Genomic DNA, 17,804 nt, shown 5'->3' with positions numbered 1-17,804 from the left:
ATTTAAATACAAAGTTTCTGTCCCTTTGGCATCCTTTATAGTATGTGAATGCATTGTTGAGTGTGACCAACACAAGAAAGCCTTGTTTAAACATAGGCTCTTCAGCACAGCTCACTGCTTCACTGATTGCTGTTATCTTAGGATGATGGATTATTTAGATTGTGGCATAGTTGACCAGTGAACATTAGTATCTTTTGATTCTTATTGAAAGCTAAGATACCCTTACTCTTTTTTTTTTTTTTTTTTTTTTTTGAGACAGATTCTCACTCTGTCACCCAGGCTGGAGTGCAGTGTGGCACAATCTCGACTCACTGCAACCTCTGCCTCCCGGGTTCAAGTGATTCTCCTACCTTAGCCTCCCAAGTAGCTGGGATTACAGCACCCGCCACCACGCCCAGCTAATTTTTGTATTTTTAATAGAGACGGGGTTTCACCATGCTGGCCAGGCCGGTCTTGAACTCCTGACCTCGTGATCTGCCTGCCTTGGTTTCCCTAAGTGCTGGGATTACAGGCATGAGCCACCATACCCGGTCCGATACCCTTACTCTTTACTACATAGACATTTTGGAAACCTTTTTAGGTGTGAACACTTCCTATATTACTGTAGTTTTTTTTTTGGTCTTTTGGTTTTTTTTTGAGACGGACTCTCATTCTGTCACCCAGGCGGGAGTGCATTGGCACAATCTCAGCTCATTGCCACCTCTACTTCCTGGGGTTCACGCAATTCTCCTGCCTCAGCCTTCCAAGTAGCTGGGATTACAGGCGAGTGTCACGATGCCTGGCTAATTTGTTTTGTACTTTTAGTAGAGATGGGGTTTCACCATGTTGGACAGGCTGGTCTCGAACCCCTGACCTCAAGTGATTCACCTGCCTCAGCCTCTCAAAGTGTTGGGATTACAGGTGTGAGCCACCATGCCTGGACCCTATATTACTGTAGTTTTAAAGGCACCAGGACCAAGGATTGCTGTCTACTGAGCATTTGGGCACTTTTTGGTTTGGATTACTAAATTTTGCATTCTATTTAGAATTCATAGCTGTCACCTTCAAGATCTTCTTGATGTGTCTGTTTGTACAGCTGTGCTGATGGTCGTTATTAGATGGTAACTAGCTTCATTCACTTCTTTTCTCAGATCACACGCGCTGCAATGTGTGGATTCTGGATGGAGACTTGTACCACAAAGGCCTGCTGAAATTTGCAGTTTCTGCTGAATCCTTGCCAGAGACCCTCGTCATTTTTGTTGCAGACATGTCTAGACCTTGGACTGTGATGGAATCTCTGCAGAAATGGGCTAGTGTTTTACGTGAGCACATTGATAAAATGAAAATTCCACCAGAAAAAATGAGGGAGCTGGAACGGAAGTGTGAGTAAAATATAATTTTCTTAATTGGGAAATTCACTAGTCTCTTTAGATGGTTTGAATCACCTTCCTTTTCCCAATCCTAGAGGCTTCCCTTGCTTTGTGGTTTTGTTTTGTTTGCACCATTCATTTAAGAGTTCCTTTTGTAAACTTAGTAGTCAAAAGTATTCAAAGCAGTCTGTAACTCAAGTGTCACAAGTTGAAGAAAACAAATAAATATTTATTATCTTCATTGGTTTCCGTTTCAAATAAGAGTTCTTCCCTCACTCCCCAAAATGTGTTAAGTTCTGTGGATCTCTGAGCTTTTCTGTTACTCCGTGTCTGCAGAGTTAACATCAGAGGATGTGAGGGTTTGCTGTGGTCTGTGCAGCTTGAGTTCACTACCCTGGAATTCCATTAAGGCCCTATGGACCCTCATGTTGGCAGGCTTAGAGGAAGTCCTAAAAAAGACAAAGCTTTCAGCTCCTTAGTTCATTTTGGAATCCAGCAAAATATCATTTTAATTAGAAATAGGAGGTTCTTTTTTTTTTTTTTTTTTTTTTTTTTGGTAGTTAACATGAAAGGTTATTTTGGACTAAGGACATCCAAGCCCTTTTGACAACAAATAACTTTCAAATTAAAGGAGGTTTGTTTGGGGTTTTTTTTTTTTTCTTAATGTGGTTCAGAAGCTTGTTTTTCCTTTCCCTTGCTTCTGTGCAGTTACATCATCTTCTGTCCACTTGCCAGGGAAATGGGAGGGGCAGGGGCTAGAGCCATGGCAGCAGCAGCAGCAGCCGTCCTGGCCAGGGCAAGCTTCACCCAGCCTGGCATATTTCCACAGGATGACATCACCCCCTCTAGTGAATTAATGAGGGCTTCTGGGGTATGGCACTCAGGATCTTCACACTTAGTGGCGCAATGGTTCAGAAATTTTGATGTGCTTTTTAAATCAAATTTCTCGCAGTGTGTTTTCTATCCTGTCCTTCATCTTGCTTCTGTCCCACGTTGGCTAAAACTGAGTTTAACATTTCATTTTTCGGCTTGTTGTGCATGTGTATATTTCCCTAGTCACCCGCATGTGTACTACTGTGATTGTTATGCAGCTCAGCTCATGTGTCTTCAACCACTGACCTTTCTAGATAATGCGTCTTTTTCTCTGAAATAGAGCCCTTAAGGACAACTTCTCTGAATAGTTCTGAGTCTGAAGACCTGCTTTCATCCACTGCACAGACAGCTTTGTACCCAGATGAGTGGGCTAATGCACTGGCGACTTCAGTTCTCTGAAGCTGTTTTCTTAGAGTGATAACCTTGTAGAGATTTGTTAAGACAGAAAAGAGAGAGATTGAGCCAAGGATATTGTTTTTTCCCAGATAGGGAAAGCGTCTGCCCTATACTATACCAGGTACCGGCTACTGTTCTAGGTGCTGGAGACACAGTAAATAAAATGCCTCCCCCTGGGGAGCTTAAATTTCCTTGAAACACTGAATTTATTTTGTGGTTTAGTCATTGATGGCTGTTATTTAGGATTAGATTCAGCTGCATGTGACATAAAACCTGAGCTAACATAATGGCTTAAACAAGACTGAGGGCTATTCTCTCCTGTAAATGAAATCTAGAGTTGTAGGTAGTTGAGGACTGGAAAGTAGCCCTGGGAAGACAGCTGGAGGACCTTGCTCCTTTGTACTTACTGCTTTGTCATTTCTAGGGTGTGGTTCACTTCCTCCTGACAGAGCTCTAGCCTTCACATCCGTGTTCCAGTCAGCAGGATGGAGGAAGAGGAATGCAGGGCTGCAGGGGCTGCTGCCTTTTAAGGAGGCTGGGATGTGTAATCTTTACTTTGGGTTGCCATGTGTTCTAAATACCAGTTCAGTTTGGTTATAAGGAGGAAGAGGAGAGAGGACACCGTAGGGCAGCTAGCAATTGCTGGAACCATGTCTTATGACTCTGGTTGGCTTTCCATTGGCCTCTCTGCTGTCACCACCCCTTCTCAGATGTTTGGAATGGTAGCCACGTCTTTGTGTTGTATGTTGGAGGAGGCTTTGTTAGTACTGGGTTTAGGTTACATTTTAATAAAGCAGTTGGCTATCCTCTTGCCCAGAGAACTCTTCCTTTCCAGATTAATTGGACTCTAGATATTGTATGGAATGCTGTTATTCAACCTAGTTTCCAGTCCAACACCAGTCTCCAGTCTTTGATTTTGGAAAGCGGCTCCATGGCTGGCCACTCTCTTTTAGGGTCAGGTTCCCTGTGGGTTTGTATATGTGGCAGCTGTTTGGCTGCAGGGATCATCTGAGTGAGAGGGAATAGCCACCAGAAGGTGGTGCTTTTTTGTACTTCAGTCTTCTTGTTTTATATCTGTGGCTTTTCTTGTGCTTATGTAGGACTATGGGGTCTTCTCAGGACTCTGGAACCAATATATGAGGTAGGAGAGAAAAGTTGAGAGAGAAGCAGCAGCAGCAGTGAAGATACTCTTTGATCTTCTTGTACCCACTCCCATCTGATTGCAAAGGGAAGCCCCAGGTGGGCTGATGTCCCCTGCTGTGAAATACCATCTCACCATCTGGAGAGAAATTGTTAACACTGCAGTATGTGTATACCCAAGAAAAAATGCACGTTTTACTGTCCAACTTACATCGTCCTTCCTCTTTTTAATACTGCCTTTTCACTCATGTTATGTACATTTGCTCTGCCTTCTAAATTGCTTTCTAAAATGCTAAGTTGGCCAGGCACAGTGGCTCAATGCCTATAACCACAGCAGTTTGGGAAGCTGAAGTGGGCCAGTTGGTTGAGCCCAAGAGTTCGAGACCAGCCTGGGCAACATGGCGAAACCTTGTCTGTACAAAAAATTAGCCAGTCATGGTGGTGCACACCTGTAGTCCCAGCTACTCAGAGGCAGACAAATTGAGTGAGCCCAGCAGGTTGAGGCTGCAGTGAGCCATGATGGTGCCACTGCCCTGCAGCCTGGGCAACAGAGCCAAGACCCTGTCTCAAAAAAAAATAAAATAAAATAAAATGCTAAGTTATTTAAAAATATGAATTTCCTACTGTTGTTGGGCAGCCACAATTAAGTCAGTCCTCTAGAGTGTGAATAATCTAACCTAGGGCTTCTGAACTATTTGCTCCTCATGGCACAGGTAAAGTACAGCAGAAAAGTTTACAGTGCACTTTTCAGAGTTTACTTTAAACTTTCAAAAGTTTACAGTGCATTACAGAGGTAATGGGGTGGAGGTTTGTAGAGCCAGCTGTCTGAGCTGCCTGCCTCCACCTTCCCACCATAGCTTAGCTCACCTATGAGCCTTTCTAGGCTCTGTGCTGCTCACTGTCTGGAAAGCCCTAGTTGAGTGCCTCATGAGATCTTGGGGCATTAGATCTTGCCCAGTTAAGCCATTGTATATTTTATTGATTTGAAGATTTGTTAAAAGTGCTTTTAGAGAGAAAAATGTGAGAATATTTGATTCCTTTAAAGACCCTTCAACAACCACGTTGAGTTCTTCTCTGTTTTTGTCCAAAATGGAGTAAGGGTCACTTGACTAGATTATTTATATTGACAGTGAAGTGTTTGTGTGTGTGTGTGTGTGTGTGTGTGTGTTTTGAGACACAGTCTCACTGTCACCCAGCCTAGAGTGCAATGGCACGATTTTGGCTCACTGCAGCCTCCTCCTCCTAGGTTCAAGTGATTCTCCTGCCTCAGCCTCCCAAGTAGCTGGGATTACAGGTTTCTGCCACCATGCCTGGCTAATTTTTGTATTTTTAGTAGAGACAAAGTTTCACCATGTTGGCCAGGCTGGTCTTGAACTCCTGACCTCATGATCCACCCACCTCAGCCTGCCAAAGTGCTGGGATTACAGATGTAAGCCACCGTGCTCAGCCTGACAGTGAAGTTATATGAATGAGCTTAATTAAAGAGATGCTGTAGAGATGAAATATCACATCTGCACTGTAGGGTTTAATCAGTTAGTTTTCAGTTTGCTCACTATGATATGAAAGACAAAGAGCTCTCAGATAATTTCAGAAGCTCATATAATAGTAACCTCAAATCTTTGTAAATAGAAACTCGTGGTTTCGCCATGTTGCCCAGGCTGGTCTCGAACTCTTGGGGTCAACCAACTGGCCCACTTCAGCTTCCCAAACTGCTGGGGTTATAGGCATTGAGCCACTGCGCCTGGCCAACTTAGCATTTTAGAAAGCAATTTAGAAGGCAGAGCAAATGTACATAACATGAGTGAAAAGGCAGTATTAAAAAGAGGAAGGACGATGTAAGTTGGATAGTAAAACGTGCATTTTTTCTTGGGTATACACATACTGCAGTGTTAACAATTTCTCTCCAGATGGTGAGATGGTATTTCACAGCAGGGGACGTGTTTGAAACCTGTTCTGTGGGTAAAGAGAAGTAGGTAGGACCTTTCTCTAGGTCCACTGCAGTCCTGTTATTTTAATTTACTTAGCATGTTGGTGAGAGTAAAAGGCTTTTGATCCTTCAGTCTAACTGGACTTAGAAGGGTAGAGCTGACCTGTTTTCTTCTCTGTCTCAAGGTAGCTTTAACTGTTGCATTTTTTGTTCTCTGGCCCAATATGAGAGTCTTGAAGTGCCCACATAAAGGTGCAGAGCTGTGGACTTTGTGGTCACTTGGCTTAACTGAGGCTCGGACCATTGTCACCTTAATGGCCTTCCTTAGCTGGATTAGTGAACATTGTATGCCAATAAGTGGATGTTGTACCACTGACCCTTTCTTGTGTTAGGCAGGAATAGGCCATGAACACTGCACAAGTGACTTGGGATCCCCAGAAGATAAGACTGAGTTCACAAGAGTGAGGATAATAAGGAATTACATCTGGTGCTGGGCAAGAGCAGCCTGGTTACTTAGTGCTGACAGACTTCAGCTGTGTGGAAACAGCATGTTCTTAATAAAATTCGAATTGTTTCATTAACCTTTTTTTTTTTTTGAGACGGAGACTCATTGTGTCATCAGGCTGGAGTGCAGTGGTGTGATCTCGGCTCACTGCAATCTCCCACTCCCTAGTTCAAGTGAGTCTCCTGCCTCAGCCTCCCGAGTAGCTGGGATTACAGGCACGCGCTACCACACCCAGCTAATTTTTGTATTTTTAGCAGAGACGGGGTTTCACCATGTTGGCCAGGATGGAAGCTTTTTTTTTTTTTTGAGATGGAGTCTGTTGCCCAGGCTGGAGTGTGGTGGCGCAATCTCCACTCACTGCAAGCTCCGCCTCCCGGGTTCACGCCATTCTCCTGCCTCAGCCTCCCGTGTGGCTGGGACTACAGGCGCCCGCCACCGCGCCCGGCTAATTTTTGTATTTTTAGTAGAGACGGGGTTTCACTGTGTTAGTCAGGATGGTCTCGATCTCCTGACCTCGTCATCCGCCCATCTCGGCCTCCCAAAGTGCTGGGATTACAGGCGTGAGCCACCGCGCCCGGCCTTTTTTTTTTTATATATAGTCTTACTTTGTTGCCCAGACTGGAGTACAGTGGCGCAAGAGCAATCTCCACCTCCCAGGTTTAGGCTATTCTCGTGCCTTAGCACGAGTCCCCAAATAGCTGGGACTATAGGTGCATTATCACCCCCAGCTAATTTTTGTATTTTTAGTACAGATGGGGTTTTGCCATGTTGGCCAGGCTGGTCTCGAACTCCTGACCTCAGGTGAACCACCCACCTCAGCCTCCCAAAGTACTGGGATTACAGGCATGAGCCAACTGTGCCCAGTTTATTAAGCGTTTCTAATGGACTGTGATGAGTATTGTAAGTTATAGCTGTTTCTAATGGTTGGCTATGTTGAAGTAACACAGTTCAACTCTTCTGGTATTTTGAAAATGTAAGATACATAAGAAAAGTGGCTTTCTTCATGGTAAGAACTATTGAAACCTTAGAATTTTTTAAAAACGTGTTTAAGGGCCAGACATAGTGGCTCAAGCCTGTAATCCCCTAATCCCAGCACTTTGGAAAGCTGAGATAGCAGGATCTCTGGAGCCCAAGAGTTTGAGACCAACCTGGCAACATAAGAAGATCCCACTTCTACAAAAATTTAAAAATTAGCTGGGCGTGGTGGCACATGCCTTTAGTCCCAGCTACTTGGGAAGCTGAAGTGGGAAGATCACTTGAGCTCACAAGATGGTGGTATCTCTCCACACTGCACTTCAGCCTGGGCAACAGAGCCAGACTTTGTCTCAAAAAAAAGGAGAAAAAAAACCTGTTCAGGAGTTTGGTGCAATTAAAGATGCCCAGGGGAATGTCTTTGCTGCCCTGATGTTATAAAGCTCACACTGAATATGTCAGAATCAGCATTTTGTATCACCATCCCCAAATCCTTGATTTTGCAGTTGGATGTGACTAGGAAGTTTGTCACACACAACTGCATGTGTGTTTTGTGCTTGTTACTGCCTTCTTTTCAGTGTTCTAAAGCTAACATGTATTTTTATTTATGTGCATGTAATTTCTTTTCCCTTTTTCCCCCAGTTGTGAAAGATTTTCAAGACTATATGGAACCTGAAGAAGGTTGTCAAGGTTCACCACAGAGGAGAGGACCTCTGACCTCAGGCTCCGATGAAGAAAATGTTGCCCTGCCTCTGGGTGACAATGTGCTGACTCATAACCTGGGGATCCCGGTGTTGGTGGTATGCACAAAGGTGCGTGCTAGGGGGTTGTTGGCTTGGCTGGGTTCGGGTAGTGAACAGTCACCATCTGCAAGAAAGTTTGAGAAACTATTGAGATTTTTTTCCCAAGGGAGAGTTGGGCTTATTTGGGATTCGTTAAGGTACATTGAATATGTCAAGACAGAAAAAATTATCATGTAAATTGAAAATTTAAATGCAGGAAACATGACTAGTCAGTTTACTCATGGCCTAGGGTTAATGTCTCTGAAGCACTGTTGACTTTCAAACTTAGAACTCACAGCAGTTGGCCAGTTGCAGTGGCTCACACCTGTAATCTCAGCACTTTGGGAGGCTGAGGGGGCGGATCACGAGGTCAGGAGATGGAGACCATCCTGGCTAACAGTGAAACCCCATCTCTACTAAAAATACAAAAAATTAGCCAGGCGTGGTGGTGGGCGCCTGTAGTCCCAGCTACTTGGGAGGCTGAGGCAGGAGAAAGGTGTGAACACAGGAGGCGGAGCTTGCAGTGAGCCGAGATCACGCCACTGCACTCCAGCCTGGGTGATAGAGCAACACTCCGTCTCAAAAAAAATAAGAAAAAAAGAACTCACAGCAGTTTTCTTAAGTCTGTTTAAATCAGTTGATGTGGTCCAAACTGATGGTGGAAAAATAGAATGATGAGGTAGGAATAGAAATTAAGTTCAGTCATGCCAGGCATGGTGGCTCACGTAATCCCAGCACTTTGGAAGGCTCAGGTGGGTGGATCATTTGAGGTCAGGCGTTCAAGACTAGTCTGGCCAACATGGTGTAACTCTGTCTCTACTAAAATACAAAAATTAGCCGGGCTTGGTGGCAGGCGCCTGTAAATCCCAGCTACTCGGGCTGAGGCAGGAGAATTGCTTGAGCTGGGAGGCTGAGGTTACAGTGAGCTGAGGTGGCGCCACTGCACTCCATCCTGGGCGACAGAGTGAGACTATGTCTCAAAAAAAAAAAGAAAAAAAAAAAAAAAAAACTAAGTTCAGTCATAGAGAAATAAAGTTGTATCTCTTATATGAGGAAAAACAATAGGTTTTAAAACTTTTTTTTTTTTGAGATGGAGTTTCGCTCTTGTTGCCCAGGCAGAGTGCAGTGGTGCCATCTCGGCTCACTGCAACTTCTGCCTTCCCAGTTCAAGTGATTCTCCTGCTTCAGCCTCCTGAGTAGCTGGGATTACGGGTGCCTGCCACCACGCCCGGCTAATTTTGTATTTTTATTAGAGATGGGGGTTTCTCCATGTTGGTCAGGCTGGTCTCAAACTCCCAACCTCAGGTGATCTGCCTGCCTTGACCTCCCAGAGTGCTGGAATTACAAGCATAAGCCACCACGCCTGGCCACATTTGGGGTTTTAAAAGTACTTTATTTCCAGTCAGAGCCATCATGTTACCCAATTATAGTGTGCCATTCTCATCCTGTTCTTGAGAATGGAGCCCTGTGGAGTGGAGTGCACAACTGTGTGCACTGGGCCTGTCTCCTGATGGGAACTTGTTTGATGTTTAGAACAAACTATTAGGTGATCAGGCCTGTTACATCTTCACTCTACGGATAAAAAAAAAACTGAGGCCCAAGATGAACGAGAAAAATCTCCAGTTCTTTTTTACTCTTCTCTAATTAATGCTTGGACCCTGAGCTATGGCTTTCTTCTTTGGAGCCCCAGTACTTTATTTCTGAAGAATGCGGTGTTCCCATCATCAGCAGGCAATGAGGCAAAAAGGTGACTCTGTCTGTCTTCCCTGCAGTGTGATGCGGTGAGTGTCTTGGAAAAGGAGCACGATTACAGGGATGAGCATTTGGACTTTATCCAGTCACACCTGCGGAGGTTCTGCCTTCAGTGTATCCTTTGGGCGCTGTGTGGGGCCTGGGTCACAGGCTTTCTTCCAAATGGGGCATCTTCAAAGAGATAAAGCACCTCCCGAACTCAAAATAGTGTTCTGCCAGAGAGCTTTGTATGTATCTTTTTAGTAGGTTTATGTTTTACTGTGTTGGAGTTTTAGGTTTATTAACTTGTGTCTACCTTTGATCATGCGTTTGTTTGTTTGTTTGTTTTAAGACAGTGTTTCACCACTTTGGCCAGGCTAGTCTCAAATTCCTGACCTCAAGTGATCCACCCACCTCAGTCTCCCAGAGTGCTGGGATTATAGCTGTTAGCCACTGCGCTTGGCGTATTTTTTAATTGTTTTTCTAAGACGAAGTCTGCGCTGTCACCCAGGCTGGAGTGCAGTGGTGCAATCTTAGCTCTCTGCATCGTTGTGCTCCTGGGTTCAAGCAATCCTCCTGCCTCAGCCTCTTGAGTACCTGGGACTGCAGTTGTGCACCACCACATCCAGATTTTTTGTTTGTTTTGAGACAGAGCTTCACTCTTGTCATCCAAGCTGGAGTGCAATGGCATGATCTCAGCTCACTGCAACCTCCATCTCCTAGGTTCAAGTGATTCTCCTGCCTCAGCCTCCCGAGTAGCTGGGATTACAGGTATGAGCCACCACACCTGACTAATTTTTGTACTTTTAGTAGAGATGGGGTTTCACCATGTTGGCCAGGCTAGTCTTGAACTCCTGACTTCATGTGATCCACCCACCTCGGCTGCCTCAAAATGCTGGGATTACAGGCTTGAGCCACCACGCCCGGCCATCTGGATAATTTTTGTATTTTTAGTAGAGATAGGGTTTTAGCATGTTGGCCAGGCTGTTCTCGAATTCCTGACCTCAAGTGATCTGCCCGCCTCGGCCTCCCAAAGTGCTGGGATTACAGGCGTGAGCCACCACCTCCGCCCACTTTTATTAATGCTGTGCATTTGATAAGCCTTCGTATTAAGAATTTAATGTGATCATTTTATCATCAAATTACTTTTATCATACTGTCTTAGAAATATTTTTTTGTTTTGAGACGGAGTCTTGCTCTGTCACCCAGGCTGGAGTGCAGTGGCACAATCTCGGCTCACTGCAAGCTCCGCCTCCTGGGTTCACGCTATTCTCCTGCCTCAGCCTCCCGAGTAGCTGGGACTACAGGTGCCTGCCACCATGCCTGGCTAATTTTTTTTTAATTTTTAGTAGGGATGGGGTTTCACTGTGTTAGCCAGGATGGTCTCGATCTCCTGACCTCGTGATCTGCCCGTCTCGGCCTCCCAGAGTGTTGGGATTACAGGCGTGAGCCACCGCGCCCGGCAGAAATATTTTTAAACTTTGCTTTTATGTAGAAAAGGTCAATTACCAAACAGGGTATTGTTTTATAGGCCACTGGTGTTTCCCATATGTTTGTGTTTCGTGCTGTGCATGATAGAGAGGTGGTAGTGTCTGTAGTCTTTTGAGTCCTGTTACTGTAAAAGGCCAATAGCAGCTGGTGCCATGGTTCCACATCCTGGGGTGGAGGTGAGAGATGAGTTCCTGCCACCTTTTTTGGGATGGCCCATTAGCCTTTTGGCACCCATCCCTCAAAAAATGGGGTTAGTGATAAATTTGGTCACAAGTAAGCATCTGCCCGGGAAGGAATCTGTGTACCTTGATATTCTGAGAGTGTTTTCCTGGGCTAACCACAGAGCCAGTACTTGACTTCTCAGAGAGTAATTTGTGGGATCAAAACAACAATTTACATGTTAAAAAATAAACTGCACAGCCCACTAGCATCAACATAGCTTTATGCTTTTGACTTGGTTCATCTGCTACTATGACCTTTTTACTTACTTATTTATTATTTTTTACCAGTTTGCAATATGCATATGTAATACTATAAGCGTTTTAGTTTTTAAAATTGTAACGCTTTCTGTTACTCATGTATTGATTAAAAACTGATCAACCTATGAGTAGTACTTTGAGGTTATATGTGTTTGATTTTGTCTCCTCCTGCAGTGAATTGATTTTTCTTAAGCAGATTGATTAGATGGAGCTGCCTTGATTTACACATCAGTGAAAGAAGAGAAAAACCTCGACTTGTTGTATAAGTATATTGTTCATAAAACATACGGTTTCCACTTCACCACACCTGCCTTAGTTGTGGAAAAGGATGCCGTTTTTATGTGAGTTATTTTGAGATGATGCTTTGAAACTCTTCTTTTTACAGTTCATTTGCTTTTTACATTTTACCCCTTCAAGGAAGGTGCCTTCTGTCTGTGTCTTCTATAGCCAGCTCTCTCACTGCACCTTCTCTCTCTGCTCCTTTCCGAATTATGAGGCATTTGCCTGAGGGAAGTGGGTGGTGTGGTCAGGGGTGCTGCCTTTCTTCATCAAGAGCAAGTTGCCAAAACCTAAGCTAGCGATTTTTGGCACTCACTGTCAACTCTGGTAAAATACTGGCTGGGGAGGGAATATAGGGAATTGTGCTTGGGGGATCCTGAATGTCTTCTGTTAAAACGCCTGCTTTATCTGTGTGTTGGCAGGGATGATTGCAAACATCCTCTCAGCATCTCTGTCAGCATGGGCTTTGGCTATACTAAGTGCTTACTGTGTTTCTGGCATTTCACATTTTGGGAGCCACTGGAGTTGATTGTCCTCGATAGAGACTTGGATACCTGTTTTCCCAACCTGGTGTCTCTCTCACTGGAGAATCATAGTGTTGCTGGATGCATAAATGTGAAGCTGTGGTCTCTGACAGGAATTGTGTTAGCAGATTGATGTTCAGGCTTCAGTATCCTCCTGACTTAAAAAACAATTACATTATTCATTCAGGAAACCTTACTCAGCACCCACTAGGTGCTCAGGTTCTCTGCAAGGGACACAGAAATGAATGATACGTGTTCCTCACACATGGCACTGTAGAGGGGACACACACAGCTGAAGAAGGGAAGGGCAGTGATGGGGTTATGGAGGAAGTATGGCAGGGAAGGTGGGAGGGTGATGCTGGAAGACAAGTGGTAGATCCCACGCGGACTGGAAAGAATTGCAGTAGGGGAAGCCGGCGAGTGCAGTCTGTGAGAGGCTGGAAATGCGAAAGCCAGGAGCTGTCAGGGAACTGGGTTGCCTCCTGCATAGTCAAGGAGAGTGTCACTCAGGCTAATCATAGATGGCATACCTACAGGCTTGGGCTGATTTTAGAGACTTGTTCAGAGTAGTCAGGCAGGTGCCAAAGGCACAAGCCCAGTGAGAGGTGTGTTTTTGGAATCACTTGGTATCCAAATCACATGTCATCCCTAGGAGCAAGGAGACCGGTTGATTTTGGGGCTGGTCTGGAATGAAGAAGCATCTCTGAGCTTACAAAGGCTGCCTGGCCCACGGCAGTATCTCAGTCATGCTCTATCCCTTTGCACATTTGGTCCTGTTGGTTACTTCTCTGTTTGGCAAAATCAGCAAGGATATTGGGGTGGAGCACCCTGGTTAAGTACCCTCTTGATTAAGAGCTATGGAGTAGAAGTCAGATGGAGAATGAAAGGCCTGTGAGAACAGTCAATCAGTTGCCATCTTTCAGAGCTGCTTGAGTTCAAAAGTGTGTCATACAGGACATTTTACCATTGCTACCTTTAAGGGATTCAGGTGGGAACCCTAGGCTGTGGCTTCACATAATGGAACTTGGGTGCCATCCTACCTGTGATGTTGAGCTGTCCAGCACTGGTGTAGGAACCTCAAGGACCGTGCTCCTCTGGTTTGGGGCCTAGGATAAACATAGGCCCTGCATGCCACTTGGTTCTAGGACACATTTTCCCATGCAAGCAAAGTTAATGAACCAGTCCACAAGATAACCGTTGCAAGAATTCTTAGAGAAACAACCTGCAGGAGGGGAGCCATGACAGAGCCCAAGAAAACCATCCCATCCCGAGCTCTGCCTTCTGTGCTGCTCTCACACAGTGGGGTCTGAACAGGACCCCACTGTGTCCTTGCTCTTCTAGGTGGAGTTGTGGGAGAGTGCTAAATGCTTTGAGTGGGGCAGCCTGTGGAGTCAGATCTCGTACTGGCTCCTTAGACCTTGGGCCGGTGAACTCCGTGTGGAGCAGGACCTGCAATGTTGTTCTGATGATTATATCCACAGTGTATTTTGGCACATCTGCCAAAAGCTACAAACAGCCCCCAATAACTACATACTATATCTTATGGGAAGGGTCCTACCGAGGAGTCCTGAATGTGATCTGAGTATGCTCTAAGGCAACCCCAGAAAAAGCAATTCAGTCCCTCTCTCTTTGCCTTTAGACCTGCAGGCTGGGACAATGAAAAGAAAATAGCTATTTTACATGAAAATTTTACAACCGTGAAGCCAGAAGATGCATATGAAGACTTTATTGTGAAACCTCCCGTGAGAAAGGTAGTCAAAGACAATTGCTTTAAGGGCTTAGGGCTGGGCATGGTGGCTCACACCTGTAATCCCAGCACTTTAGGAGGCCAAGGCGGGCAGATCACATGAGGTCAGGAGTTTGAGACAGCCTGGCCAACATGGCGAAACCCTGTCTCCACCAAAAATACAAAAATTAGCCAGGTATGGTGGCAGGCGCCTGTAATCCCAGCTACTTGGGAGGCTGAGGCATGAGAATCGCTTGAACCTGGGAGGCAGAGGTTGCAGTGAGCCCAGATTGCACCACTGCACTCCAACCCTGGCAACAGAGCGAGACTCCATATCAAAAAAAAAAAAAAGAAAAAGGGTTTAGGTGTTTTTTAATGCAAAAAGAAACCTATAAAGATGGGGCGTGGTGGCTCATTCCTGTAATACCAGCAGTTTGGGAGGCTGAGGCAGGAGAATTGCTTGAACCCTGGAGGCGGAGGTTGCAGTGAGCCGAGATCATGCCACTGTACTCCAGTGTGGGCGACAAGAGCGAGACTCTGTCTCAAAAACAAAACAAAACAAAAAACTATAAAGAAACAGGTCTTACACATTGTGTAGTTTGTAGGGGTTGGTGGGGAGTAGTAAGTCCCAGGGCCTTTTGTTGATTTTTTTTTTTTTTTGAGATGGAGTCTCGCTCTGTCACCCAGGCTGGAGTGCAGTGGCCAGATCTCAGCTCACCGCAAGCTCCGCCTCCTGGGTTTACACCATTCTTCTGCCTCAGCCTCCCAAGTAACTGGGACTACAGGCGCTTGCCACCTCGCCCGGCTATTTTTTTTTTTTGTATTTTTTAGTAGAGACAGGTTTTCACCGTGTTAGCCAGGATGGTCTCGATCTCCTGACCTCATGATCCACCCGTCTCGGCCTCCCAAAGTGCTGGGATTACAGGCTTGAGCCACTGCGCCCGCCCGGCCTTGTTGATCTTTTTTTTTTTTTTTTTTTTTTGAGACAGAGTCTCGCTCTGTCGCCCGGGCTGGAGTGCAGTGGCCGGATCTCAGCTCACTGCAAGCTCCGCCTCCCGGGTTCACGCCATTCTCCTGCCTCAGCCTCCCGAGTAGCTGGGACTACAGGCGCCCACCACCGCGCCCGGCTAATTTTTTGTATTTTTTAGTAGAGACGGGGTTTCACCGTGTTAACCAGGATGGTCTCGATCTCCTGACCTCGTGATCCGCCCGTCTCGGCCTCCCAAAGTGCTGGGATTACAGGCTTGAGCCACCGCGCCCGGCCCTTGTTGATCTTTAAATGAGGTCTGGTGTTATGTAAATGGCTCGGGGCTGGTGGGCAGGAGTGATGGAATGCCCACCTGGAGTTGGTGGTGTTTCCCATTAAGTCCTGCCAGTGCTGCTGTTGCCTCTGGATTACTGTTATTGGATCCCCTCATGTGATGTCCTGCAGACCCTGAGGTGTTTAGAACCCGCCAGACTTAAAAACGCCAGTTGGCTACATGCCACAGCTGGTTTTGGGAGAGGTCTGTGCCAGGCTAGAAAAATGTTACTCTGCAGTCTCAGCAGGGATCCCCCAGACCTGTGTCAAAGCCTGAGCCTCAGACTCTCCTTTCGGCATGAAGTTTGACAGTGGTTGGGAGTATTCTTGGCCTGTGGCCACACATGTGTATGTTTCTTCACAGTTGGTCCACGACAAAGAGTTGGCAGCAGAAGATGAGCAGGTGTTCCTAATGAAGCAACAGGTAAGAAGACCAGTGAGGTTAGAACAGAGGCCTTCTCATATATGAAATGCCAGTTCCTAGGGTGGGATTGGAGGTGTCTGCATGTGGGGATTCACAAAGAGCTTGCAGTGGTAGAGGGGTTGGGACCAGGTCTCATTCCCTCCTATTTCTAGGATTAGTTGGGGATGGACCACTTTCCTTAGCAGATCACCTGCCTGCCTTGCAGACTCCTACAGGAATAGTAGGATTCATGTCTTTTAAGTGCTTTCTTTGGAAACGCGGTTTTCTGGCATAATACTTCCTATGTTGACAGTTTACCAAGTAACCTGACTACACTTCCATTATTTCTTTCTTTTTATTTATTTACTTTTAATTTAAGTTCTAGGGTACATGTGCACAACGTGCAGGTTTGTTTAATTTAAGTTCTAGGGTACATGTGCACAATGTGCAGGTTTGTATACGTATACATGTGCCATGTTGGTGTGCTGCACCCATCCATTATTTCATGTAGCCTCACACAGCCCTGTACATAAAGGCAGGTGATGCCCATTTTGCAGGTGAGGAGAGTAACTTCCCCAAGCCGACGGTTTAGAATGCAAACTTCACATTTCTCTAACCCAGATTATTGTTAGATTTGTCCTGGGTCCACCTATCATCTGCCCAGTGGTATAGGCAGGTCAGCAGGAGGTTTTGATGGTTCTTTTTCCAACTGTTTCCTTCTTTTTCCAACCTTTTCCTTTCTGTCCCTTGCTTGCTTCCTGAGCTTCAAAACTGGTTACTTGGAGTATTTTTTTTCACCATGCACCAAACTGCTCAATTAAAATTTTTTGCATTTGTAGTATAAAAGCTAGGACTTAGTTGTTGTTAATAGTGCCCTCTAGTGGAGTACTTGTAGTAAGTTTTTCTCTAGGCCTTGGTTAATGGCCAGTTTGTCCCTCTCTTTGCAGTCACTCCTTGCCAAGCAGCCAGCCACGCCCACGAGAGCTTCTGTGAGTACCTTACACTAAACAGAGGGTCAAGGCCCAGTGTTGCAGGTGTCGTCAAACTTTATACCATTATTTGTGAGAGCTTATATTTGTGTGGGTTTTGTGTTTTCAGTGGGAATTTGGTTTCCCTAAAGACCCGTGACCAGAAACATAAAAGAAACTCAAGATGTTTCTGGTGAAAGAATGCAACTCTGGGAATTAGGGTGAGCTGGCTTTGTTATCTGGATGTCTTTCAGGAGAAACAGATCCAGAAAGGGCTTGAGTTGAGGGCATACTGCCAGTCCTGTACCATAGCCTATGAAAAATATCCTGCAGAAGCATGTCTCCATTTGTGGCATATGTATTTTTTGTTATTGTTATGCCTGTGTGTGACCTTAGCTGCTTTTGAACTTAGGAATCTCCTGCAAGAGGACCCTCTGGCTCTCCAAGGACTCAGGGTCGGGGAGGGCCAGCCAGTGTGCCTAGCTCCTCCCCAGGCACGTCAGTAAAAAAGCCGGACCCAAACATCAAAAGTATGTATTCCTCAAAAGTATGTCTCTTTGGAGAGTAGTTTAGTTTCAGACCTGAGCCCTGCAGGGCTGTGTGGCTGAGTCTATAAGGTGGAGACTCATGGAAGCCAGGCTATTCTCTTCCTCATTAAGGGCTACTTTCCATTTCCCCCATTCCAGAGGAAGAAGGTCTGTGGTAGACAGAGACCAGGGCCTGTTCCTTTGTTGGAATTGGTAGCCCATGCACCTGGCTGTGGGTGAGACCTCACTTAGGCCCTGCACATTCCTTCAGAGAGGAATGCAAAATAATAACTTTATTTTATTTTTTTAGAGACAGGGTCTCAGTCTGTCACCTATCCTGTGGCACAGTCATGTGATCATAGCGCACTGCAGCCTCAAACTCCTGGGCTCAAGCAATCCTCCCACGTCAACTCCTGAGTAGCTGGGACTACA

At 45.6% G+C, this 17,804-nt stretch overlaps 2 protein-coding genes and 1 pseudogene across 4 annotated transcripts in view; 2 read left to right on the top strand and 1 right to left on the bottom strand.

The window, feature by feature from the left end:
- CA7 (carbonic anhydrase 7) overlaps nt 1-17,804 on the bottom strand; it is an 836,404-nt gene that overhangs the window by 113,954 nt on the left and 704,646 nt on the right. The window lies entirely within an intron of this gene.
- The window catches only part of DYNC1LI2 (dynein cytoplasmic 1 light intermediate chain 2), an 86,922-nt gene that overhangs the window by 62,016 nt on the left and 7,102 nt on the right, over nt 1-17,804 (top strand). For both annotated transcript variants that reach the window (XM_050774939.1, XM_050774940.1), the window contains 8 exons: nt 1,131-1,361; nt 7,805-7,974; nt 9,717-9,810; nt 11,851-11,986; nt 14,088-14,199; nt 15,839-15,898; nt 16,825-16,866; nt 17,258-17,375. In XM_050774939.1, coding sequence (XP_050630896.1) covers nt 1,131-1,361; nt 7,805-7,974; nt 9,717-9,810; nt 11,851-11,986; nt 14,088-14,199; nt 15,839-15,898; nt 16,825-16,866; nt 17,258-17,375 — 963 coding nt within the window. The remainder of the gene's footprint in view (nt 1-1,130; nt 1,362-7,804; nt 7,975-9,716; nt 9,811-11,850; nt 11,987-14,087; nt 14,200-15,838; nt 15,899-16,824; nt 16,867-17,257; nt 17,376-17,804) is intronic.
- On the top strand, nt 11,993-14,081 carry LOC126945035 (uncharacterized; annotated as a pseudogene). The gene has a single exon (XR_007722273.1). The product of XR_007722273.1 is annotated as an uncharacterized LOC126945035 (transcript).

This window comes from Macaca thibetana, chromosome 20 (genome assembly GCF_024542745.1).
Source record: "Macaca thibetana thibetana isolate TM-01 chromosome 20, ASM2454274v1, whole genome shotgun sequence".
Lineage (NCBI taxonomy): Eukaryota > Metazoa > Chordata > Mammalia > Primates > Cercopithecidae > Macaca > Macaca thibetana.
Note: the sequence above shows the minus strand (reverse complement) of the source record. Positions and strands in the feature narration are given on the sequence as shown.